Genomic DNA, 26,554 nt, shown 5'->3' on the forward strand with positions numbered 1-26,554 from the left:
TTTATATATATATAAAATATATATATAAATATTTATATATGTATTTATATATATATATATATATAAAAAAATTGTCTTCTCATGCAGATAAATTTATCCTTCATTTTTTAATTTTTTTCATATGTTTTCAGTATGGTTGTGCATTTCTTACTGTTAACTTGTTTGTTTTTATTTAAGTGGAATGCAGAATGTAAAATATTTCTTCACCTTTATTCTGCTTTTGTTAGACACATTTTATTTATACGTACACACAGTAATGATTCTGCATTTTATATTATCCTATTGGATACCTAACTAACTACATATTATCACCTAATTGCAAGACGATATTCTGGAATCACATTGTGTATTATCTGCACAAACAGTTAAGTAGAAGTCAAGCCATAAAAGTAAAGGAGAAGACTGGAAGTACTAGAAAATGAAGACAGAGATGAGATATGTAGAGCTTGCCTTTTTAAACATTAGATGTTGCGTGATTGTATGCATATATGTCCATTTTCAACAGATGGGATTTGATTTATAAAGTTATATGTAACTGTACAATTTGCAGATCTTGAGCAGATCCTTTTCCACTACACAGGTACCTATATGAAATGGTTATTATTAAAATAATATTCTTTTCAGAATGCTAGCTGTAGATGATGAAAATATGAATGTTTGATTTTCTACTTTTTAAATGATTGTTGTTTTATTCTTTTTCTTTAATGCAACACCAGCCAAACTATGTGGAGGGGATGCTTGTGTGTTTCTACTTAGGAAATTCAGGGTGAACCCATGTATTGAACACTGTAATCAGTTCTGGCCAATAGTAATTAGAAGTTAATTAATTAGTTCTGAACAAGAACCTAGTAAGATTTAAAAGATGTTCAAACAAGAGCAGACAGATCCTAGGAGATGTGGAAGAGCTTGCATAAAAGGAGACTGAACTGACTAGAGCTGCTCAGCTTTTCAAGAAGGACAACTGGAGGTGACTGAGATGAGAAATATGATTAGAAATATATAAAATCATGAATAATATGAGAAAAACAAGATTTTTTTTCTCTTTCTCACAGCTGAAGTGAGGGCAAACACTGAAATTACTGAAATATTGCAAGAGTGTTGTGGAGGTCAGAAATGCAAATGTTTTCCCTGAGATTTTAGGCAAATTCATAAAGGAGAGATTCAACAAAAGCTATTGGCCCGACAAACTGATATTACTTCAAAGTCAAGCTGAAGAAGGTTATAAACTGTTGAGTGATGAAAGTGGAAGGGCATCACAGGAGGAAAATCTCTCTAGACTTGTATGTACCTGTGTGATATAGTTCACTGTTGGAGAACAGAAGAATGGATCTTTGATCTAATTCAGCATAGCTATTCTTATGTTATGGAATATAAAATATGTATAAAAGTTGTAGTGATAAATTGAGCATTATCATGTTACATACCAATGGGTTATATAGTAATTCTCCAGAGGGGTTACTAATATTCTTTTAACTATATCACATTCCTAAAGTTCAGTTGCATTATAAAATGTTTATTAAGACTTTCTTATAATTTTACTTTTATAGTGAGTCCAAGAAAGATCCATGTGGCCCACTGCATGATAGGTGTAAGAGTTGGTTTATTAATTATCAGTTTTGTGCAGAACACAATAGTGTAACATCACAGGCAAAGAGGCAATCATTTTTCTGATGACCTGTGCAATGCATTCCAATGGAATTTAATTAATTAAACAATAAATTATGTGTTTTTGAATATATGTTCTTTTTTATTTAGTTTTCCCCCTCAGAATCTTAGGATATGCTTTTCTTTCTATAGGAAATTCTGATCAAATTAATACTTTAAACATAGATATTCCAAACTGCAGACTTACACGGATGTATTTTATAAGCTGTGGTGGAATCACTTTGAAACCTGAAATACCATAATCTTGAATGCTTTGTTTACTAGATACAAAATTTTCTTATAAACTTCTTCCCATTTGACAACCACATAGTGTTGAATGACTGTGATTGCACAAAGCAATTGTCAAAAAAAAAAAAAAATATGAAGTATTGTTGGAAGATTTTTATTGGTAGAGTACTTACTAAAGCATGAGTGTTTTGCCTAAATTTTCTGTTGTATATCTTTAAGAAATAGTTTATTATACAGCAGAATTTGGGAAATAGTCATGAAAATATTTTTCATTACCATTTTGTTACTTTTACCAACTTTAATAAATATAATAATATAATAAACTTAAATAATATTTTAACAATAATACTTTATTATAATAAAAATTAATTTAAAGTCACTTTACTGCAACTGGACATCATTCTAAATTGCTTCTAGATTCTGTTACTTGTATTAGAAAAGTTGAACAAATAACTATTTTTTCTGTATTTTTTTCTGTACAAAAATTTCATAAAACAGGTCAGATCCTTAAAGTCTAAAATATTTCTTTGTTATAATCATCTTCGTTTAGCAAAATTTTTGTCTGTGTTCTGTATTTTTAACTAGCATTGGATAAAATACAAAGCAACACAAAGAGATGTGAGAGGAAAGAAACTATTATCTATATTTTGTAGATGAAGAAACTTTGGCACAGATGTGACACAAATAGCTATGTAAATGCTATCTTCATACTAACTTGTATAGACTTAGAACAATTTGTTACTTTGTATTAACTGTTCCTACACTTACCCAGTGATAAAAGAAAATAGGTATATTGCATTTACTATTTAATAAGTGCCATTGTCTGGGTAGTTACCTTGGAATAGGTAATACATTCTAAGTCTGTGTTCCAGCTTGGTAGTGGCAATCTGATCCTCAGCAAGATTAAGATCTCTAGTAAGATCTGTTACTAGAATTCTGAAATCTCACTTGACTAAAGTGGTAGCTAAAAAGGACTTAGTAAAATGTCTCTTTACTAGTAGGTCTGTACTTTAAGATATCTGCTCGTGGAGATACTTCTGAATTCTTTGAATATGTAATTTAGTTATATTATTTTTTTTTCCTTTCTCTGAGCTTTTTTAGCATTAGCAATAGATGTAGGATTTTCCATTTCAAACTATTTCACCATTATTTCTTAAGATTTCTAATGTTAAAAGTTAATGAGGAACTGTGTTAATTTTTTGTTGGATACACAGATTTCTGTTATGAGGAGAGATTGTATGTTTTAGTGTGAATCTGGAATTTAAATCTGCATGCTCACAGCTTTTTACTCTAGTGGAGTGAGTGGCGAGTATGAATCTTTTTGTAGCATCAGGGCAGAAATATTTATGCAGGATCACCCTTCATGCTGTGCTGTAAGTGCAAGTTACCTGTTTTTGATTCTTGCTGATAGTATTATTTGAATAGAGATCTAATTTAGCACTAGTAAGTTACAGCCAGCTAATTTAGCACTAGTAAATTACAGCCAGCAGTGACAAAAGGTTTAGTTCCACTACTATATTGTTAATTCTCTGTCCTCCTTTTCATAGTCTAATATTTTACTTAGTATCTTATGTTTTATATAGAAAATGTCAGATATGAGGAATGTATTGCATTCATTTTCAGCATAAGTCTATAGCCATTATAATTATTTTACTGGAGGGCAAAATAAAATAATGTTAGCCATTTCAATAAAACATGTATGAATTTTACTGATCAGTCCTTTAATTCTATTTCCTGTTTTGTCATCATAGTTTTCTCTCTGTGAAGGTTTGTATGGTATTAAGGAAAAGTTACTCACTGCTTGTTTTTTCCTCTACTGAACAAAGTAAACAGAGATATCTGAGTAATGCTATATTTGCTCATAATCATAGAGCAGAGAAGCTAGGTTCACTTGTGCTGGTGAAAGAACACAGTTTATATCGCCTTGTGCCAGCTGACTTATTGTCACCAAGATGTGGAGAAAGCAGCTTTCATTAACAAGAAGGAGCTATACAAACTTTCAATGCGAGAGTTACCTTAAACATGTGCTGATTCAATTCACTTCAGAACATTGTTGGGGCTGAGATACAATGTGTTGCAAGATGTTGGGCGCAGAAGGGAATGTTCCATTTTAGCTGCAACATGCCTATATAAATTTACTCATGGCCCAAATACTGAAGTACTGTAAACTGAGAGTAAAAGAAGCATAGATGAGATAAGATCTGTATGGATTTTTAGTAATTTTTCAGATTCCTTTTATTTTTGGTCAGCTGAGGTAAGTAGTTTGTTTCTCATTCAAAAAAAAAAAAAAAAAAAGAAATAAAGGGGGGGGGGACTAAGTTCGTATATTTTCATCCCAAGCTCTTGCTTATTCTGAGGAGATATGGTCAGGTTTTGTTAGCTTTCTCTCTTTATGATTACCTTAATCAGGGCGTATATCAGCATAAGAAATTAAATTACAATTTGTGTTTAATGCATAATTTTTAAAACAATTGAGTGAAGTGCAGACATGTTTATATAAAGTCACTTTTTTAGTTCAGAAAACTTAAGTAGAGAGGATTTTATATATGATAGGAAAAGCCTAGGAGCCAAACAAATACTTGGCAGGGTGGAAGGAGAGATGACTTTTCAAATGTCATCTCTTTGGATATTTACATGATTATCTGAAATTTTGTACTGTATTTAAAGAGTCATACTTTCATGACTTTAATCAACAAATGTAAAGGAGTAGGTTTTTGTATATATTTAGCAGACTGTAAGTCAGAAGATTTTGTGGTGTCCATTTTTCTTAGAAGGAAGAGAAATGAAATAAGACAAATACCTTCTGGTGCTTTGTTTTGATTGGGACATAAGTTAGATCCATTTTTAATTTGAAAAAAAAAAGTGGACAGAGTGTTTTCTTTTTCTTTCAACTGGTAAAGAAAATATGGATTTTCTTTTTTCTTTCTTTTTTTAAATTTTTTTTTCATTGGCATGTACTTTGATAGGAAGCATCATAACCAGCCTCAGAAGAGGCGAAGGTTTACGTAAGTTATTTAGATCTTACTAAGCAAGACCACTCTGCTTTCTGCTACTATTGGTCAGTGGCTGTTTTGTTAAAATGTGGGAACTGAAATACGAGTTTTAGCCCAGGAAGTGTCATACTCTGTGTATTTCATGACTGAATCTGCACAGCTTAGTGTTTAACTGTTTTATATCTTGTACAATGAATTTGGTTTTCCTTATGGGCAGAAAAAAGAAGCTTACTAGTTCAAATGTTTATAGTAGTCTTAGTTTCTTCTTAACAATAAAAAAATGGAAGAAATATTTTGTGGTAAGGACTGTAACAGAAATGCAAGAACTCTCTGGCAGAACTAAGGAATTGAGTATGTAAAATTACTGTGTGGCAGAGACGCATATTCTGTATACAATGGCTATCTATAAACTTTAGGTTCAAGCACCTTCTAGCTTCTGTTTTCACATGGATGCCTCTGGACTTTTATGTAGGGGGTGGGGGAGAAGGCACTCAGGTTACAAAGCAGCTATATTGTAATCTAGATGAGTTCCTTATCTGGATGATAAGAGAACGGTAGGGATCATCAGAGGAACACACTTGCTTCAGGCAAATGTAGTCTGTATGTTTCAGTTTTGCCTATATCTGCATGATTACGGAGGACCTACCACAACTGAATCCCAGTCTTTGTTGGAGTCCTAACACAGCTGTAATAGAAATAATTGCATTTTACTTTAGATGTAAACTTGACTCAGACTTATATTGTAAATTTAAAAATCGTAGCACTATTTTCTTAAAGTTAAATATTATCTTACAGCATTGAGAAAAAGAAATAGCAGAACTCATATTTTGTTTTTGTTTCAATTCTGTTGTCAGCTTTAAAATTCCATAAAAATCATGGTCCAATAGCTTTTTGACTGTCTTTAAAAAGAGTGTCCTAAAGGCTTAAAATTTCAGAAGAGAAGCTTAAAACTAAAAGAATAAGAGGTACTATAGATCTGGCCAACTTGATTTGACTTGCAAGTACATATGGAAATGCTGATTATGCTGGTTGCAAAGGTCATCAAATTGCATTCTCAGGAAAAAAGAGAAATTGTTACTGTCAACTTGTCCAGTCTTGCAGTTTTCCTTTTTTTTTAATCTCATGAAATTCACTTTTAATGTGAAAACTAGTTCCACTGAAATGTGTATTTGCATAATTTGCATAGAGCTGCCTTAACACAAAAAATAAAATGCAAATCAGCTTTTTTTAAACTTTGCAAAAATTGTGCAGATCTTTTTATCTGTCCAAAAACAACATTAATTTTATAACTTAATTTTACTCAATTTAGGATAGTAGTAAACTGTGTCTTTGATAAAGCTGTGGTTTTTACATGAAGCAAGCTAAGTCTGTTGTGAAAAATAAGTAGATTGATGGTTGGCTATCTTAGCCAACTTTGCTCGTTGTTGTAAAGGTATTTAGCAATCCCTTCCCACAGCTTGCATTTCAAAAATAGTGATTGCTTCACTGTTTGTTAGGTAGGTAGTCTTATAATATGTCTGTTATAGGAAAATTAATTACTTTTCCTAGGTAATTATACTTCACCTGGAAGCAGTTCTACTAAATCATTAGTCCTCAACTATTAGCTGAATGCTTCCTTCCTCTCTCAGTGGTGTTCTTTTCTCTTTGGCCCTTTTAGATTTTCAAATAATATTTAAGATCTAGTGCCACAGAGATCATAAAAATGTCAGTTCTGCATTTACTTCAGATGGGCAGGCTTTTATAGCTGAGCTTCGCTGCCTTTAAGGAGGGATGAGTCACTCTTGTAAGACTTCTTGAATTTAAAATTTTTCAAACTTCATTTGAGTCTCTTTTATAACAGCCTGTTTTGCCCTGTTATTTTAAGGGCTTGGAGAGAAAGGAAGGATAGTATGATAGGACTTAGTTTGAATTTTAAAAGGGCCAGTTTTTTTAAAGAAAAACTTCAGGAACATATTTAATCTTCTAATGCACTTGTCTGTTTGGCATGTATAATGAGTGTATTTGAGTAATACAGCAGGAAAATAGTGAATTAAATTCTGTACAGATATCATTTACATACAGATTTTCATATCTCTTCATTAAACTACCACAATCAAGACAAGTTTCCCCTGATTTTTTTTTCTCTCTAGGGTGAAGCTGAAAACTACCTGTAAGTGCTAGTTTTGAATAGTTTACTCTGCAGTGCTTAACTTGATTTCCAAAGGCTGATATAATCAAACTGTCTTCATTCCCTAGTAATTTCTGAACCAATTGTTTGATATCAAACAAATTTGAAAGGGAATTCCAAGAATTTTCATGGGGATACTTCTCTGGACAGCATACACCAGTTTCACCTTTTGGGGAAAAAAATGTGTGTGCGTCCACCTAGAAATTCATGTAAGAATGAGATCTTTCTACCTACTTTAACAGTCAGTAATGGAAGATGAAACATTGGAAAACTGGGATTGACATGTTTGTAGCAAAAGTAGTTTTTCTGTGTTTTAGTAAACACATAAGCTAATGGCTTTCCACCATATTTGTACGTATAAAAGAAAACTTAACTTACATATGTAACATAAAATATAAAAATATTTTTTATTCAGAAAACAACCCTCTGTTCATTCTGCTTACATTCTGCAGATACTGTTTTTAACATTCAGTTGAGTTGTTACAAAAGCTATTATGCTTTTGCATCATGTTCACTGCTTAATCTGGTCTTCTGTCTTACTTTTCTTTCTTGTCAGTTTTGCAATATAGTTATTAAAATTTTATGCAATTGCTAAGACAGTACTCCATTATATAGTGTAAAAGACAGTTTTTATCACATACTTTTCAGTAGACTTACATCTGTATTACTGCATGAAAACCACATGCAGTAAGGTGAAGGCCTAGTGTAGTAATAATTTCACCTTTCTATAATCGATTTATGGGTAATGTAGCCCTAAAAATATGTGTAGAGTAACCTGACTAGGGTTCTTAAAAAAAACCAAACAGTCTATTACCTGACAATTTGCATCAAGCTTTGATTAAATATTAGTGTTTAGGTCCAGGGGATGTAAGTACATATCTAAGTGTGCTTATAATTAAACACGTAAAAATATGTATGTGTTGGCATTATTGAAGCCTGTTGAACTGTTATTGTCTGTTAAATGATAGAAGTAGTTATGTAAGTTATATAACTTTTGAAAAGAAGTTACTGTTTCACTTTGTTTTAGCTGTCTCCATTTTTGTAAATAGAATCAAGTGGATTGAAAACTGGCAGAATATCATCGTTATATTTTTGCTAACAACTATGGTTTAAGAGTCTGAAGTAAAGTCTGTGAAACCAAAGGAAGTGTTCCACAGAGTGTGGATTAAGTCACCACAGACATTTATTCCGAGTTGTGGAATAGTTTTTTTTTTTTTTTTTTTTTTTTTTTTTTTTGTGTGTGTTTTGAAAAGGTTAAGAATTATATTGTGTCATGTAAATCGCTCTATTAAAAGTTTTTGCATATGAATTTGTTTTATTTGAAGATAACTAAGAATATTTTATTTAAGGCCCATTTTCCTTTTCTTGTGGTAATATTACAAACGTAGTCAATGAAAATATGTTTAACAAACAGTGTACAGTTCTATATTTGATCATGTAAAAACTTCAGATTCTCATAATATATTGTCCCAGAGAGACTATGAAAAAATATATCAAAAATAAAGTTTGGAGAAAGTTTATGCTTTGTGATAGCTGCATGTTTGCAAGAAACCCCATACCAAATTGTATTTTAACAATCTTATCATTGTTATTATGGAAATAAGGACATACACTACAGGTGTGTTTTGTGTAGCTTGCGTAAAGAAGCTGTATGGTGTTTTGATGTAAATATGCTGTATAGTTTTGCAGAAATCAATTTTGACTTAGGATAGGTTTAACCTTTTTCACTGGTTCTAATACAAACTAATCTCTTAGATGCAGTATAGGGTAAATACTGAAATGAGAAGTTATTTTATGTTTTTTCAGTTTGTTACCATGTGTAAATGTAATTTTATTTTATACAAACATGCAAAGAGAAGTTGCCAGTTCAAACTGTTCTATTGTTTTCACTACTTGATATTTTCTGTATCCATATATAAACATGGAATTCCATTTATAACTGTCAATAATTTTTCCAAACCTGTGTTTTCAAATATTCTTAAAAAAAAAAAGCCTTTTGAAATTGCTGTTTTACCATCCATTTGACTCTTTCCACCCACCCACCCCCCACACCCCAGAATTTAATACTTATTTGGAGTAATCAAAAATTTCTCTTTTAGCTGTTGCATCAGTAAGTAACCCAGGAAATTACACTTCATTTTCTGATTTGTCTTTCCTATTACAGGCGAGCTCAAATCTCTTGCTTCCTGCGCCATCATTGCTGTCACCACACTCCAAGTTAAGACTGTCAGGCACTCAGAGTACTCCACTGAATCCTCTATATCCTTTCTCTACTAAAAGTGGTAAGCTTCTTTTTTTCATTTGATCACTCTCTCTAGGGAATGGGTAATAACTTCTGAGGTGATTTCTTCCTGTCTATATAAATTCTGCTGTGAATTTCTTTTGTGGAGTGGCCAGGTTGCTATATGTGCCATTGTTTATACAGTCAGTATAATGTGATACAGTCCAATATTGATATTTGTTCCCTTGTAACATTTTTTTTGAAGTTCTACACTTATTTATTAGTGCTTTAAGTTCTTAAAACAATGTGTAATTACCAGCTTTTCTTAATTTAACATTTCGTTTTAGGATATCTTAAACACAGACACCACAAAATAAAAAGAATCACATTTAAAAAATTACAATTATTAATAAAAGAAAGCAGTAATAAGAAAAACAGTTTATTTAGGAACTGTATTATTCAATCAACCCTTTCAGTTGTGTTAAATATATTTTTAGGGTTTTGGTTTTTTGTGTTCATGAGAAAAAATAAGCAATAAAATTATACATTTTTCTGATATTTGTTTGTTTTGACAGTATCTTGTTACATTGTTAATCAAAATATTTAATAGCAAAATGGATAATTTCATGTCTTTTTTGGGGGATCCCTGTAAGACACAAAATTGTTAGCTTAGTTTCCAAATGTTTTCGTTTTGTATCCCTGAGCAGAGTGAAAAGAAATAGGAGGAGAGGGAAAGAAAAATATAAACTTAATAGGTAAAATATAGATAGTAAAAATAGGAATAATCTGTATATAGAATTTTCTCCTAAAGGGATATAACTTTCTTCATAAATCAAGTTGTGATTATTTAAAAAAAACCAAAAAACTCAGCATGGACTAAAAAATTGATTAGTCTTAGAATCACTATTATCACTAATTGACAATACAAATGTCCAACCACTAGTTAACCTCTGTATTTCCATTTCTCTATCTTAAAAAGAGTTGCTAAAGCCATAATAACGTCCATCTATCTCACAGCAGTTGCTTAGTATTTCCAGGGTGTGAAAATTATGTAGAAACAGTATAATACCTTTTCTGTCTTATATATTGTGAATATTTAACATAAGTAGACTAACCCTTTAAACAAAATTAACATATAACTTATGTTGTTTTAAGTGTTTATATCTAATATTGCTCAAATCATTGCACACATTATTGTCCTAAATTTTACTTTAGGCAGAAGCACAGATAAGTGAGTAGATGGAGACCTTTTAATAGTGTGATCCAACTTAAATATATGCCATAGCTATTCATACATGCTTCCAATACAGTTATTGCCAGAACTGACTAATGTTTTAACACGGTCTTCAAGCACAAGGTGTTATTTATGCAGGGAAAGCAAACTAAAAAAGAAATAGAGATAGTGCTATGCATGATACATTTTAAGGGCTTTTCAACAGACAACTAAAGTTACAAAGAAATTTAGATTCTTAGGGAAAAACAACATAAAAGACTAGTGGAGCATAATTGAAATAGATTTTCTGGTAAGAAAATCTTTTAAAATCTTAACTGATTTTTAAATTTCTTTGTCATTTTTGGGGGCTGTAAGTCTGCTTTCCAGAAGCCCTTTATGCTTTGTTCTAATACTTGCCTTCCTCACTTTTTTCTTTTTGTTTCTTATGTATTTTTCCTATGTTTAAGTGAAATTTCTTTTATTTCAGTTCATGCCCATTGCCTCTTGTCCTTTCACTGGGCACCACTGCAAGAGTCTGGCTCTGTCTTCTTTACTCTCCCCTATCATATATTTATACATATAGATATAGATAAGATCCCTCTGAGCCTTCTCTTCTCCAGGCAAACAGTCCCAGCTCTCCATCTCTCCTAAAATGTCAGATGTTCCCACCTCTTGATCATCTTAGTGGCCTTTCTCTGCACTCATTCCAGTATGTCCATGTATCTCTTGTCCTGGGGAGCCCAGCAATGAACACTGGACACCAGATGTGGTCTCACCAGTGCTTTATGAAGGGGAAGAATCATTTCCCTCAATCTGATTCTTCCTAATGCAGGCCAGGAGGTTCTTGGCTGCCTTTGCCAAAGAGGTACATTGCTGGTTTATGTTCAGCTTGTTCACCAGGACTCCCAGATCCTTTTCTGTGAAGCTGCTTTCCAGCCAGATGGTTCCTTGCCTGTACTGGTGCATTTTTCATCCCCAAGTACAGGACTTTCCATTTCCCTTTGTTGAACTTCATGATATTCCTGTCAATTCATTTCTCCAGCCTGTCAAAGTCCCTCTGAATATCAGTGCAATCATTAGATGTATCAGTCACTCCTCTCAGCTTTGCTCTCAAACTTGCTAAGGGTGCATTCCGTCCCTTCATCCAGGTCATTAATGAAGATGTTGAGCAGTACTGGACCTAGTATTGACCCCTGGAATACAGCACTAATGACTGGCCTCCAGCTAGATTTCATGCCAGTGATTACAGTCCTCTGAGCCCTAGCAGTTCACCAGTTCTCAATCTACCTCATTCTCTACTTATCCAGTCTATATGTCATCAGTTTATCTATGAGAATGTTATGGGAGACAGTGTTGAAAACCTTGCTAACATCAAGATAAGCAACATGCACTTCTCTCCCCTGAATACTATAGAGTGCTGTACAAGAGGTATATTACAAGTTTTGTCATGCTTACTAGAATTACTAGAAGATCAATAGTATTAGAAAATCAATAGTATTAGGAAAAAAAATCATGGATTTTTACAAATCATTATTACTGAAGTAGGTATCACAAAGCAGATACAGGACATGCAGATGAGCATGTTTCTTTTATGTTAAATTCTGTGCACTTCATTAGAGAGATTTCCTTAAATTTAACAAAATTAATTTAAATTTTAAAAAACTTATCTTCTATGCTGTTCTCTCACAAAGTTTTTTTTTAAATTTGAGAAGAAGGCAGGGAACATAGATTTTCTTAGTGATCTGAGAGCATGTCGATTCAACCTTTTCTGCAGGTCTGTAATTCATTTTTGCGTATCAGATTTTCTTGTGTTTGTGCCTCAATAATGCTGCAGCTGAAATACCTGATAGGTATCTCAGAGGTCTGTAATGATTGCTAGATGTGTGCTTGTGGAGAAAATCACCTCTGAGTCTTGTCTTTTGTAATCTGGATTCATGAAGTCTTATGGCTGATCCTACCTTTGACTCTCCTCAGATTTTTCCTTGTTTTATATAGAGCAAATTACTTTATTCTTGTTGGAATGTTTAGTAAATTTTAGGGGATCTCTCCTAAAAGTATCTAGTGTTTAACTGTTCATTTTTTTTTTTTTAAGAAAATTTGTCTAATGCCTGTCTTCTGCGGTCTCAATTGAAGTTTTATCTTCCCTGTGCTCTGCTTATGCTCAGGATTCAGGGCTGATTTTGTCATATCCATCCTATGGCACTGCTCTGTAGCACTGCACTGTGACATGATCTAGTACTCTTTCTAAGCTGTTCCTGTCTTTTCCTTCTCATTTTCTCATCTTTGTACCTTTGTCCAGGATAACCCATTTCCTGGTTGTTATTTTTTAAACAAATGAGGAAGTAGCAAAAGCTCCAGCTTTCATTTATCTGTTCTCTGAGAGACATTAAAATCTATACTGTTTTTTTTTTTTCTATTTTTGCCTTCCTCACTAAGATTGTAAGCATCTTTGCACAGCAAAATCACTTCCTTACAGTCTAAACATACTATTTTGCAGATCTATGGCATGACATGAAAGAATTGGCCCATTTTTTTTAGGTTTTATTCAGCAGCAACTTTTGAATTCTGTAACTCCCACTAAGTTCAGGGCAAGTTTTCTAAAATAAGTTTTCAATTTCAAATATTTAGCAGTGACTCTAATAGTTAACTGCATGGGAGACTGAGGTTTCACTATAAATATTGCACAGACCTTTTCACTAAAATTTCCCCTTCAATAAAGCCAGATAATTAAACTTACTCTTGAAATTAATTAAGTATGTGCTAGAAACGTGAAGGTTCTTGTATCTTAAAAAAAAAACTCAAAAACAAAATACACAGCGCTTTGGCAAGATTGGGAACATTAGAAAGTTTCCATCCATTAACGAAACTGATGGTCAAAGGTGTTTTCCACCTATATAAAGTGCAAATTTCAAATGACTCTCTTTTTTACTCTTTGAACATATTAACAGAACTGAGTATTGCAGTTAGGTCCTCCAATATATCTGATAGACTATTTAAAAATCCTTTTTTCAATCTCAAGCAAACAGTGAAATCAAATGTAGTATATCAAGTTGTCAAAAGTATTTTGCGTCAGCTAAATACTCTTAAAATACTATTTCTCTTCTCTTTTTATGAGGAGAAAAAGGAGATACCTCAAGTTACAAAATTCACATTTCTGCAGAGATACTGCAGAAACATTGTCAAAAATTAAACCCTCATGTGTATGTCAGTATTATTGATTATTGCAGTATTATTAGATTTGTGGTAACTTTTTTCAATGTTTGGTATAGCTTCCCCATCTCTATAATATCTATCTTTTGTACTGCTGTGATAGTCCATAGAGGACTTAAATGGTTTTTTATTTTGACAAATTTTTATTTTGATTATATTTATTTTATAATATTCTGCTAAAATTGCATGCAGATAAGAGTTACTGTAATTTCTTGGGGTTTTTGGGTAGAGGAAAGTGTTGACTTATCAAAGTTGTTGTACCTCATTTGTCCTGAGCTTTGTTACATGAGAATTTAACATTTGGTTGTTAATGAAAGAAACATTCTAACAGCTTTCAGTATGGACTATTTGAATAAACATTAGCCCCAACATCTTAGAAGTTTCCTACGTAATAAAGATCTAAACTTACTTTTAAAAATAAGTTCATATTCAGGGGAATGGATCTGATTCATTATTTTGAATATTTGGAGTTGACAGTGTTACAACCAAACATTGCTTCTTAAGATACACAAACTTTAAAAAGATAACGGTGAAGCTCAATTACTGTTATATATTATATTATACATTATATATATTGTATATTATAGCTTAACAGAGAGTGACCAACATCATTCAGTCAATTTATAAATCAGATAAATTTTTGCTTGTCATCTTAGCAATTACATAGAAACACAAGATCTTCTGCAAGAGCTCACTGGTGCACAGCAAACTTTACTCCCTGGGAGGGAATGAAAGCAAAGATGATTTTATATTACCTTCGAAACTCCCCAGTACTTGTATCAGCTTGAGTTTCAGCACAATTATAGTGGGATAAGGGATGCTCCAAGTTGTTCTTGGCTATCTAGAGCCCAGTTAAGCCTATTTAGGATAATTAGATCATGTATGTTCTGACTACAGCTCTTTTCCCTAACTAGAGCCTCTCCTTTGTGAACTGAGAGAGGCTGGAAGAAAGCTACTAACAAAATATTGTGCTAGTCAAAGAGGAATGTGTAGAATGCCAGTTCATTGTGGCCTAATCCTTTGAGTCTCTTGTTACAATAAACTGGGGAGAGGAAACTTGTTATACAAACTGTCATTGAAAATGTCCTATATCAAATGAACAATTGAATTCTATCAGTTTTACTATTAGAATACCTTACTTTGAAAATGAACAGTGGTAAAATATCCTAAAGAGGTTCAAGAGTTAAGATATTGAAAGAGATGACAGCATACATATTAATTGAAGGCTGTGAGCATATATAGCATATAATCCAAGTATAACATGAAATACAATATTTGTAGCATATTGTTGGCTGTTTGGGTACAGGACAGGTACAGGACAGAACTAAGAAAAAAGCATGCAGTATGGCCAGCAGCATTGCGTGCTTTCCCACACTGCTGTACTAAAGTTATATAATACTGAACTTGAGGAATATTTTTTTTTTAAAAAAAAAGTGAGAATGCCAGTTGGATAAACCTGTTCACTGGGATCTGATTCATACAAGTCAATTGAACAGTACATAGATCACTGAATACATCCATTTTTATTTTTTGATCTTGGTATAGTATTGCAAATACTGTATTTTTACCAAGTTTAAAGTAAGAGTGAAATCTCTTCCAATTCATCTTTTAGGAGAGAGAGCTTTTTGAGTTATATGCACGTGTGTAAAGGAGAAAGTAAAGATAAGAAATGATCTCTTAATTTTGTCTTGAGAAATCTGGGTATATACATTCCATGTTGAACCTGAATTTATGTTGCCTCACTAGCTTACCCAACAGTTTCATTTAGGTTTGATGTAATGGGGAAAGCAGTTAAGCCTGCCAAGCTGTGCGGATGGAACTATAAAAATAGTGAGCAGTTTGCCATAATGTCTAATTTCAACTGAGAAAACTTTTGCGTCATTTTGAGATATTTCTTTTCAGCCTTGCACTTTCTTGAAATTGGGACAGGATCATAATGTGACAGTGGTCTGGGGTGTGAGGACCCAGGTCATTTTCTTCTTGATCCTGCCAGTGAGGGGAAAGTATGTGAGGAGGAGTAGATGGATAATGCAAGTAAACAACTGGCTGCACAGCTGGTATCGGCAACAGGGTTTTGAGGTCTATGACTGATGAGACCCTGTTTGAATATCAACAACTGATGGGGAGAGATGGGATTCACCTCACTGAACAGGGCATGCCTGTCTTTGCCAACAGGCTGGCCAACCTGGTAAGGAGGGCTTTAAACTGGGAAAGATGAGGGAAGAGGAAAGTTATAGAGACTTTGCAGTCAGCAAAACAGGGCTCAAGTGGAGGGGATACCTCCAACAATTGTGTGCAGCTAGCAAATACCTCAATACAAGACTATAGGGAAAGCTCTTGCACCTCTCCTGGAAAATCAGAATGCTCAAATAGCTCTCTGAAGTGCCCTAAGTGGCTGTACACAAATGCATGCAGCATGGGAAATAAGCAGGAGGAATTAGAGATCTGTGTGCAGTCACAGGGCTATGTGATTATAGAGACATGATGGGATAGCTTGCATGATTGGAATGCTGCCATGGATGACTATATGCACTTTAGGAAGAATGGGCCAGGAAGGCAAGGCAAGGCAGTCACCCTTTATGTGAAAGAGCACCTGGAGTGTGTTTAGCTCTGCCTAGGAGTGGACAATGAACAGGTGAAGAGCTTATGCGTAAGGATTAAGAGGCAAGCTAACATGACTAGTACTATTGTGGGTATTTGCTACAGGCTGTTTGGTCAGGAAGAAGTAGAAGATGAGGCCTTCTACAGACAGCTGGAAGTAGCCTCATGATCACAGGCTCTGGTTCTCATGAGGGGCTTTAACCACCCTCCTCTGCTAGAGGAACAATACAGCAGGGCACAAGCAATACAAGAAGTTGCTGGAGAGCACTGATGATAACTTTTTGACACAGGTGGTGGAGGAGTCAGTGAGGAGAGTTGTGCTGCTGGACCTTGTACTAACAAACAAAGAAGGACTGGTTCGAGATGTGAAAGTTGGGGGCAGCCTTGGCTGTGGTGACCAAGTTCAGGTTACTGAACTTGGCTGTAGTGGAGTTCAGGATCCTGCATGAAGGAAGCAGGGCAATAAGTAGGATCGCAACCCTGGACTTCAAGAGAGTGGACTTTGGCCTCTTCAGGGAACTGCTTGCAGGAATCTCATGGGTTAGGGCCCTAGAAGGAAGGAGAGTCCAGGAGAGCTGGTTAGTATTCAAGCATCACTTCCTCCGAGCTCAAGAGCAGTGCATCCCTATGAATAAGAAGTCAAGCAAAGAGGGCGGAAGACCTGCATGGATGAGCAAGGAGCTCCTGGCCAAACTCAAACAAAAGAAGAAAATACACAGTGTAGAAGAGGGGACAGGCCACTTGGGAGGAATATAGGAATGTGGTCAGATTATGCAGGGAGTCGAGGAAGACTGCAGCCCGTTTGGAACTGAATGTGGCAAGGGATGTCAAGGATAACAAGAAGGGCTTCTTCAAATACATCTGCAGCAAAAGGAAGACTAGGGAAAACATGGGCCTGCTGCAAAATGCAGTGGGTGCCCTGGTGATGAAGGATACAGAGAAGGCAGAGTTACTGGATGCTGCCTTTGCTTCAGTCTTTATTGGTAAAGACAGCCTTCAGAAATCCCAGAGCCTGGAGATGAGAGAGAAAGTCTGGAGAAAGGAAGACTTTGCCTTGGTTGAGGAGGGTCAAGTTAGAGATCATTTAGACAAACTTGATATCCACAAGTCCTTAAGGCCCTGGTGTCCATGAGTGCTGAGGAAGCTGATGGATGTCATTGTTAGGCCACTGTCAGTCATCTTTGGAAGGTCATGGAGAACAGGAGAGATACCTGGGGACTGGAAGAAAGCAAATGTCACTGCTGGCTTCAGAAAGGGCAAAAAGGAGGACCCAGGCAACTACAGGCCAATCAACCTCACCTCAGTCCCTGGAAAGATGATGAAACAGCTCATCCTGGATGCCATCTTTAAGCATGTGAAGGATAAGAGGGTGATCAGGAGTAGTCAGCATGGATTCACCAAGGGGAAATCATGCTTAACCGATCTGATAGCCTTCTATGATGGAATAACTGGCTGAGTAGATGAGGGGAGAGCAGTGGATGTAGTCTCCTTTGACTTCTCAGTAAAGCTTTTTACAGTCTCCCATAACATCCTAATAGGCAAGCTCAGGAGGTGTGGGTTAGGTGAGTGGCCACCAAGGTGGACTGAGAACTGCCTGAAAGGCAAAGCTCGGAGGTTGTGATCAGTGGCGCAAAGGTTGGTTTAGAGGCCAGTCATATCCTGGGCTGCATTAGGAAGAGCATTGCCAGCAGGTTGAGGGAGGTAATTCTTCCCTGCTGCTCAGCCCTAATGAAGCCACATTTGGAGGACTGTGTCCAATTCTGGGCTCCCCAAGACAAGAGCTACTGGATCAAGTCCAGGAAAGGGCTGCTAAGATGCTGAAGGGACTGGAATATCTCTCATATGAGGAAAGGCTGAGAGCGTTGGGCCTTTTCAGCCTGGAGAAGAGAAGACAGGGGGGATCTTATCAGTGTGTATCAATACCTGAAGGGAGGGTGTAAAGCAGATAAGACCAGACTCTATCAGTGGTGCCCAGCGCTATAGGAGGCAAAGGGCATCAACTGAAACGCAGGAAGTTCCATCTGAATATGAGGAAAAACTTCTTTATGGGTTGTCCAGAGAATTTGTGGAGCCTGCATCCTTGGAACTGTTCAAAAGCCATCTGGACAGGATCTGGGTAACATATTCCAGGTTACTTTGCTTGAGCAGGGTGGTTGGCCTAGATGATCTCCAGCAGTCCCATCCAACTTCAACCATTCTGTGTTTCTGTGTGTTAATTTGAATGGGTACACCACTAGGGAAAGAGATCAGTACTTTAAGGTATTATCTCTCACCTTTCACTTTGGGGAAACAGAGAAGGGAATAAGAAAAAAAGGATAAGGTTTTTTTAAACTTCTTCTGATTTGTTTGTAGTGGGATAAAAAAATGAAAACTTTAAATATTTATTCTCAAAGCTTTTTTTTTTCTTTAAACATTATAAAAATCCATTACAGGATCTTGCATATGTATCTCTGGTTCCTTTATAACCTATTTTGCTATACCATTTGCATTATGAAGACAAGGTACTTCAGTATAGTGTCTCATTTACTTCAGTGCAAATAAATTATGAAGACTCAGATGTCACCTGCAGCCATCCTTTGTACATAGTTCCTTGATCTTAGTGCTTCTCTTCAGTCACTAGAGCCATCTCCAGGATGCCCTACCTCATACCTGACTTTTCCAGTAAATAAATATTAGAGTACCAAGATAACAGCTGCATCCTCGCTGTGGCTCTTTTGCCATTCAGGCAATGCTGAAGAGAAAAACACAGACCTTCCATGGAGCTCTGTGGCCATCATGCTGTGCCACCAGCACCAATTGCTTCTGTCAGAGTTCTGGCCCAAGGCCAGAATACAGGCCAATACAGGACCTTATTCTAAACTTGTTTATAAACATATTCTAAACTTGTTTATAAAATGAATAGTAAAAAATATTTTTAATTTGAAAACAAAAGATGTATAAATAGGCTTGTCTAACCACAAAAATGTTCCAACAGAGTAGTAAAGACACAAAGACAAAACCATTAACATTAATGACAGCCTAGTTCTCTTCTGTTTTAAAAGGTTGGCTATCCAGTTTCCTCTATCTGATTGATAAGATGTTATAAATGTCAAAGAGTTTGTATTTTCTAGTTCAACTTGCTGGAATTGTTTATACTGAGATCAAAGATACACATGTTCCTTTATTATATGTTCTTTTTCATGTTTCTTCTAGGCAAGTTAATTAAAATATTTTACTAAAAATTATACTAAATACAGAGCACAATAACAGCAATCTTTGAAGATTCCAAAAACTTTATCAAAAGAACACCATTTATATTTACTTGAAATTGGTGTATGTTAGGGTAATTATTGCTGTACCTTCAGGGTAAAGGAAGTACTCTCAGCCAAATTATACAAGGGTGTGGATTAAATGAAGCATTACTCTCTGTTTGGCAGCAGTGGATATAGATTGCAAAATCAGGGTGTGACGTAGTACTGCAGAAAGACTCTGCCAAAAGTGATTTGGCCTGAGTGTGCCCTTACTTTTTCAATTATGTGCTATCCTAAAACAACTAAATCTAATTAATTCCTAAGTAGAGAGGTCCTGTTAACTGTTTTCAGCCTGAGCTTGTCTGTACTTTCAAACAAAGCTTTTCTGTATTTTTTGAGCTGCAGAGCCACAAGACAGCAAATGTTGACAAAGTGCATGCTTAAATGCAATTCCAGCTGGTTTTAGAGATGAAAACAGTGCACTACTACTGCCCAAGGGCTGTGCAGTAAAGTGTCAACAAATAATTTCAGCAGAAAGTTCAGGTCAGCAAGGAGGCTCTCTGTATAGCAATAAGCATGGGTGAATAAGGTGATCAAATTGATTCTGTGTATTGCTCCAGTCCTTCTGACCTTATCATATCCTAAGGAGATGGGAGGACTGTAGAAAAAGACCCTGCAGCAGCCATGGTGTGCAGGACGGAGGCTTCCCCCTGCCCACAGAGAGGACCTGGATCCTTTGATTTTATTCCTAGTTTTGAAAAGTGAGCAGATACCAAGTACATTTAAAACACTGTTCTGATTTTTAAGGTAATTATCCTCCTCTGTTTGGTATGCATGCGTACATTTTAAAATATTTTTTAAAAACCTTTGTTAATTCTATAGATTTCTTTTTTTCTGTGCAAAACAACTGGGTTTTCAGGGACTCAAATGGAACTTTTATTAACCTAGTTGCTGAAGCACCACATTTAGTGAAGAGCCAGCTTCCCTCATGTGATTCACTCTGCTAACTTAACTCATTTGAACTTAACTTTGGATATTTCTGGTCTACATTACAGTCTTCAATTTATGCGTATGCTGTGGTAGCAGGGTGTCTCATAGTAACTTGGTACTGATTCTGTTGATCCTGTAGAAACCAGCGGTAGAGGATAATTGTTTGGGAAAATGTTAAGAAAATAAAAGATATGTACAGAGAAATGAAGGCCTCTATGGGTGCCTAACTCAGATACTTCTGTTGTCAAACAACTTTGAGTTGGTAGCATTCATAGAACTGGCCTCAGCATGCTGCTTTGAGCAGCATGCTCAGTGAGATGAGAGTTTCATCTGCCTGCCTCCTTACTGTTAGGGTTCTTTCTTATTTACGGGAGGTTGTAAGGAACAGTAACTCATTGCTTTTGGACCTCAAATGAGGTAGACCTCTACGTGTTGCTCCTTCAAACTGTCATTTGGGAGTTTTCTGCTACCCTTGTGGCACATTCAAGTGAAAGAACCAATAGCACAGGATCCTTCCTTATCTTTCTCTTCACAAAGGAGACTCGATCTTCACAGTTTTTACTTCCTCAGCCAAAGGAAAAGATCGGAATGATATACAGACAACTTTTTCTTTTTTCCTTTTTAAAAAGGAGGGAAGAGAGAGAAAAGGGGAAAAAAAAGAAAGAAAAAAAAAAAGCTCTTTAGAGCATTTCCTGCTCACTGGACCCCAGGCTCAGCTCCAGCATGCCAGACAATCCCTCTTCTACAAAAGACTCCTCTCCAGGCTATATAACAGACAACATTTGAAACATGGAAGACTGATTCTCATATGAAGAATGATTCTAGCCTATTATATCCCCATCTGTTTCTAGATATAATATCCCTATTGCCTGTTCTATCAGTGTCTGCTGTTTTGAATAGAGGGCTCTGACTCTACTTTAGCTGTCTATGCTAGCTTCTGGTGCCTAATTGATTGAGGTTTTTCCAGGTTTACTAAAGCATATTTCATTTACAGATCTTGGTATAGGTCTTCCTGAAATCCATTCAGAGCCTGACAGGTCAGTGGCAGCAGACTGCTGCAGCTAATGTGTTGATAACTAATACATGGACAACAAGTTGACCATGAGCCAGCAATGTGCCCTTCTGGCCAAGAAGGCCAATGGTATCCTGGGCTGCATTAGGAAGAGTGTTGCCAGCAGGTCAAGGAAGGTGATCACCCTGACCCTCTACTCAGCCCTGGGGAGGCCTCATCTCGAGTACTGTGTCCAGTTCGGGGCTTCCCAGTACAAGAAAGACATGGAGCTACTGGACAGAGTCCAGTGTAGGGCTACGAAGATGATCAGAGGGCTGGAGCACCTGCCCTATGAGGAATGGCTGCAAGAGCTGGGCCTTTTTAGCCTGGGGAAGAGAAGACTGAGGGGGGATCTTATCAATGTGTACAAGTACCTGAAGGGAGGGTGTCAAGGAGACGGGGACAAACTCTTTTCAGTTGTCCCATGTGACAGGACAAGAGGCAATGGGCAGAAATTGAAGCACAGGAAGTTTTGCCTGACCGTGAGGAGGAATTTCTTCCCTGTGAGAGTGACAGGACACTGGACCAGGTTGCCCAGAGAGGTTGTGGAGTCTCCTTCTCTGGAGATCTTCAAGGCTTGCCTGGATGCAGCCCTGTCTACCATGCTCTAGGTGACCCTGCTTGAGCAGGCGGGTTGGACTAGATGATCTCCAGAGGTCCCTTCCAACCTTACTGATTCCATGATTCTGCATTAGCACGAAGTTTGCTTAATAATATATGCTTAGCATCTTTTGGTGTGATAAATTGCCTAGTACCAGAAGATATTCTGAGAATTCTTTCTTCTTCTACCACATTTCTGGTTGTTGCTATCCAGTAGTAAAGCATAAGGAGCAGTTTCCCAGCTTTTTTTCTGGCAAGAGCTTAGACTCACTTTGTAAGATGTTATTTTATGTACCATTTTTCAATTGAAAAGAGTGAACAGGCTCTGCTTTTCTGCTCCTTACATCTTTGAATTTTCATTTTGGATAACTATGATTAAGCAGAGTTCACCTCTAATATAAAAGGGTTTTCTTATCTTTTAGGTTTTTTGCCTTAGGCTGTCTGGATTCAGGGGAGATGGCTGGGAGGTTTGTCACCTCCTGTGTTTATTCAGGAGAATCTATTTTAACAGAGCTCTTGATAACTTCTGTATAATGCTCATTATTATTTGAAGAACTCTTCTTGTGGGCTGGGTACTCTTAAGAGCTAAAACTGACCTGATACTTACCTCCTTTGAGGACTCCAGGTCATACTGAGGTCTTAGAGTTTTTCATTCTAAAAAATGATACATTCAAAGTTGAATATTCATTTTGAACTACATATCTATTAATTAGTAGTAAGTAACCAAAGTCACCTTTTTTTGTCTAGCAGCTCAGTCTAGCAATATATTCAGCCCAATTGTGTTTGTTCCAAATTGAGTTGCTTTGATATAAAAGGAAGAATCATCAAGAGAAGAAAGAATTGTGCTGCTGATACTTGGGTGAATCTGAAATGCAGTGCCTACTAAATGCGTATGTGTAATATACTACATTGTGTCTCGCATGATAACAGCACTTGACCCCAGTTGATAACAGTACTTTATTATAAAGTTCTTTTGCTTGTGTTAAAGAGCATAAAAGGCTCTTCCATCTTTCTTTGGCTATTTATACATGTAAAGCATCTTCAGAAACTGCAATTGCTGTTTGAATTAAGATTCTTCCTTTAAATCAACCTTTCTTCTTATCCAAACAAATCCTTTTCAGGGTAAGTTGCAAGAATCCTGCAAAGAGAACAAGGTGTGTCCAGAGTTGTGTTGGTGTCAGTAGTGTTTGAGTTAATAATTTGGCACATGTAGATGTGCAAAAAACATCTAGAAAGGTTTAACACCTGTGTGCTTTGATGTGAACAAGTCTATTTAGGGATGTGCTTTGAGACACAAGTTAAGACAAAAGTTTGGGATGAAAGTCCCAAACTTTCATAGTGTTACTAGACAATCTTGCGTGTTTTGTACGGTGGTCCTTTTGAAAGCATAAAACCAATGTTTGTGTTACAGCAGTGAAGTCAGTTTTAAATAAACCCAGACATCCTTCACAACGTGTAATGTATAGAAACAGGTAACTTGTTCTATGGGGGGGAAACATGCCCCCATAGTAGGGCATGGAGAAGAATTTCCTATCATTACAGTAAGAGAAATGTCATTTTTGAGTTCTGAACACTCAGAGTATGAAAAGTTAGCGGTCACTACTTTTGCATTGTTTTGGGGTTTTGGGTTATTGGAGGCACAGTATGAGCCATACCCAGCAGTTATTTTAACTGGTAGTATTAGTCAAGCCAAAGAGCCTGGGGGCTATAATTAAGGTTAAATGTTAAAATATATCAATTTATATCAGTTTGGCACTGCCTATGTGATGATGCAAATAAAAATTTCATGATACTGTATTATTTAGTCAAATTATATTTCATAATATTATAGTAGCTATTTAGTAAAATTTTATTTCTGTATTAGTTTTAAATTTAAGTTTTTAAAATAGTTTTCTTTACATCTTTAGATTTGCTATGCAAATACTCCTCTTTGTAAAATTGCTATACAAGTAAGAAACAGGATTAATTGGACAGAACTATATAACTTTTATTTGCTGGTTCTGCACTGAGATAGTGCAAAGTATTGCTTTCTTCTCATACCTTATGCAGTGATTTGGGCTGCTGATTAAACCTTAAGGAAAAGTCAGGGTTTTTTAGGATACCCAGAGTTCTGGCAATCTGTCTTACCCCAAAGTTGCACACAGTCCCTCTTTATGAAATGCCTGTCCTTATTTTACATCTCTTTTCAGATCAGGTGCTAACCTCTAAAAGAAAGGGAATATTGCCTCTTAATGATGATGCTTGTTATAGTTTTCTTCCCGTGTTTGTATTTTGCATATCTTCCACCTAAGGAGAGTTACTGTCTACAGCAGATTGCTTTCCAGCTCTTTGACAACTAATAATTTAAGCTTTCTACCAGTGTCTGACTTACTAGGAGAAGGCCACTAATGGCCAAGTCATCTTTTTGACTTTCTCTAAGGCAGCATAACAGTTGGTGTTCACATATTTGCAAAAACAGTCTAATTTCTGCACAGTGACTGAAGGCTGTGAGTATATCAATGGTGATGCTTTCTAAAAAGTCACTGACATAGAAGTAGTAGCAGATTGCTTTTGCATTCTAGAAAACTTTGTAGACTGTAGGTCAAGGGAACTGAAAAATCAATACGCTTGAAATCCATGTCTAACAGGATGTGTAACTACTCTTTTAAGGTTGGACTTCACTTAATTTTTCAGTATATTTTGCTCTGTAATGGATGATACCAGCCTGGTATTCATCTTACAGTACTTAATGATACATGATTTGATAGTAGTGTTTTCAGATTTTGTTACCAAAGTTGCTACCAGCTATTATTTTGTTTTCATATACAGATGGAAAGGAATTAGAAAGGACTTATTTATTCATATATATTCTAATAACTCTAAGAAGAGTTTATCAGTAATTTATTTGTAAATTGTCTGAAAACTTGAAAAGTTTGTGCATGCACAAAAACTTGTGTGGGACATAGCACCATGCACACATTCTCATGAGATATCTGACCAATATTGTTTTTAAGCTACAGTGTAGAAAGTTAATTTTGGATTGTATTTTAAAGACGTGCACTTATTGTACTTTCAGAAATAGAAGACTATCTGCACAGATTTTTATTACTCATTAATTTTAGACCATATTAAAATTAATATGCTTTGCTGATTTAGTTTCTGCTTGTAATCCTGCATTTTTCAGGCTTAGTAACTATGTATGGATTGTTTAGCAATGTCATAGAATTTTCTGGTAAATTTTTCTGAAAAATAATATTCTATACTAGTTGAAAAGGCTGGATAAATAGAGAATAGGCTGGGTAGAAACCAGCAGCTATTGTGTTCATGGTAAAGACCTGAAAGATAAAGCTGATTATTTTTTTCTATCATATTGCATATGGATTTGTTGCTGTTTTTTCCCTTGAATGTAAATGTTGCAAAAATACTGCATAATGTTCTTTGAGCAGTTTCTTTTTTCAAAAGTCTTTGAGACTTTTTTTTTTTTTTTCAGTGAACACTGAATTGATGTTGTGAAGTTACCAGGCAATACTGAAACTCCTTAGTTCACAACATGGAGTAACTTTATTTTCCCTGAGAAAACTTTTCAATGCAAAACTGTTAATGGGTGATTTTTGAAAGTATTTGTGATATTGTAAACATATGTTCTTAGAGCTTATCATTTGCAGACCAATATGCTAATTCAGTTTGTTCAATGAAATGGTAGGATAATACTGGCCATTACTGAAGACTTTTTGAGGTTGTGAGGGGGACCGTGCAAAATGAATTACTTAGTTTTCCCTCTTCCCGTAATTTTCATTCCTTGTTTTTTCATCCTATTCAGGCATGGTTCTTAAACTCATGAGTAGGCCTTCTGAAGTCAATAGCTACTTGTCTTTTAGAGTTCCAGATATAGGTAAACTCTGTATTTGATTGTGACTGTCATTACATATTTTTTATAACAGGTAAGCATAAATCTTACTTAAGTGATCCATTTCTTCTGGTTTAAGGCAAGGACGTAATGCAGCACAACAGAAGGAAAAATATTACCAAACCCATGTGTGAAAACTATTACTTTAGTGTTGGGCATCCACAAGCTGAGGGGACTACAGGTTTAGTGGTGTCTGTATTTCTCAAATGTATTTTTCCCCGGAGTAACACAACAAGCTTTATTTGTTATGATGCAGAATAAGGTTTTTTTTCAAATTTAATTTATATCTTTTGCTTTTAAATAGTCTTGATGAGTTTAGCAAAAACAATGATGACTCTCAGGATATCAGCAGTGCTGGAAGAAAAAATAACTCTCAGACTATGTGACATAGTCTGTATTTTCCTTAAATCTCTTTTATCTGCTACCTAGGACTTGTAAATAATATTGCCAATCTGACTGCACAACACTGATGATATCAGTGCAGGCTTGTTGATGTTCA

The 26,554-nt window shown here is 35.6% G+C and overlaps 1 protein-coding gene across 7 annotated transcripts in view; it reads left to right on the top strand.

Moving 5' to 3' along the window:
* The window catches only part of AHI1 (Abelson helper integration site 1), a 100,890-nt gene that overhangs the window by 40,339 nt on the left and 33,997 nt on the right, over positions 1-26,554 (top strand). For all 7 annotated transcript variants that reach the window (XM_062572511.1, XM_062572514.1, XM_062572515.1 and 4 more), the window contains one exon: positions 9,218-9,335. In XM_062572511.1, coding sequence (XP_062428495.1) covers positions 9,218-9,335 — 118 coding nt within the window. The remainder of the gene's footprint in view (positions 1-9,217; positions 9,336-26,554) is intronic.

The sequence above is a fragment of the Rhea pennata genome, chromosome 3 (assembly GCF_028389875.1).
Source record: "Rhea pennata isolate bPtePen1 chromosome 3, bPtePen1.pri, whole genome shotgun sequence".
In the NCBI taxonomy this organism is placed as follows: domain Eukaryota; kingdom Metazoa; phylum Chordata; class Aves; order Rheiformes; family Rheidae; genus Rhea; species Rhea pennata.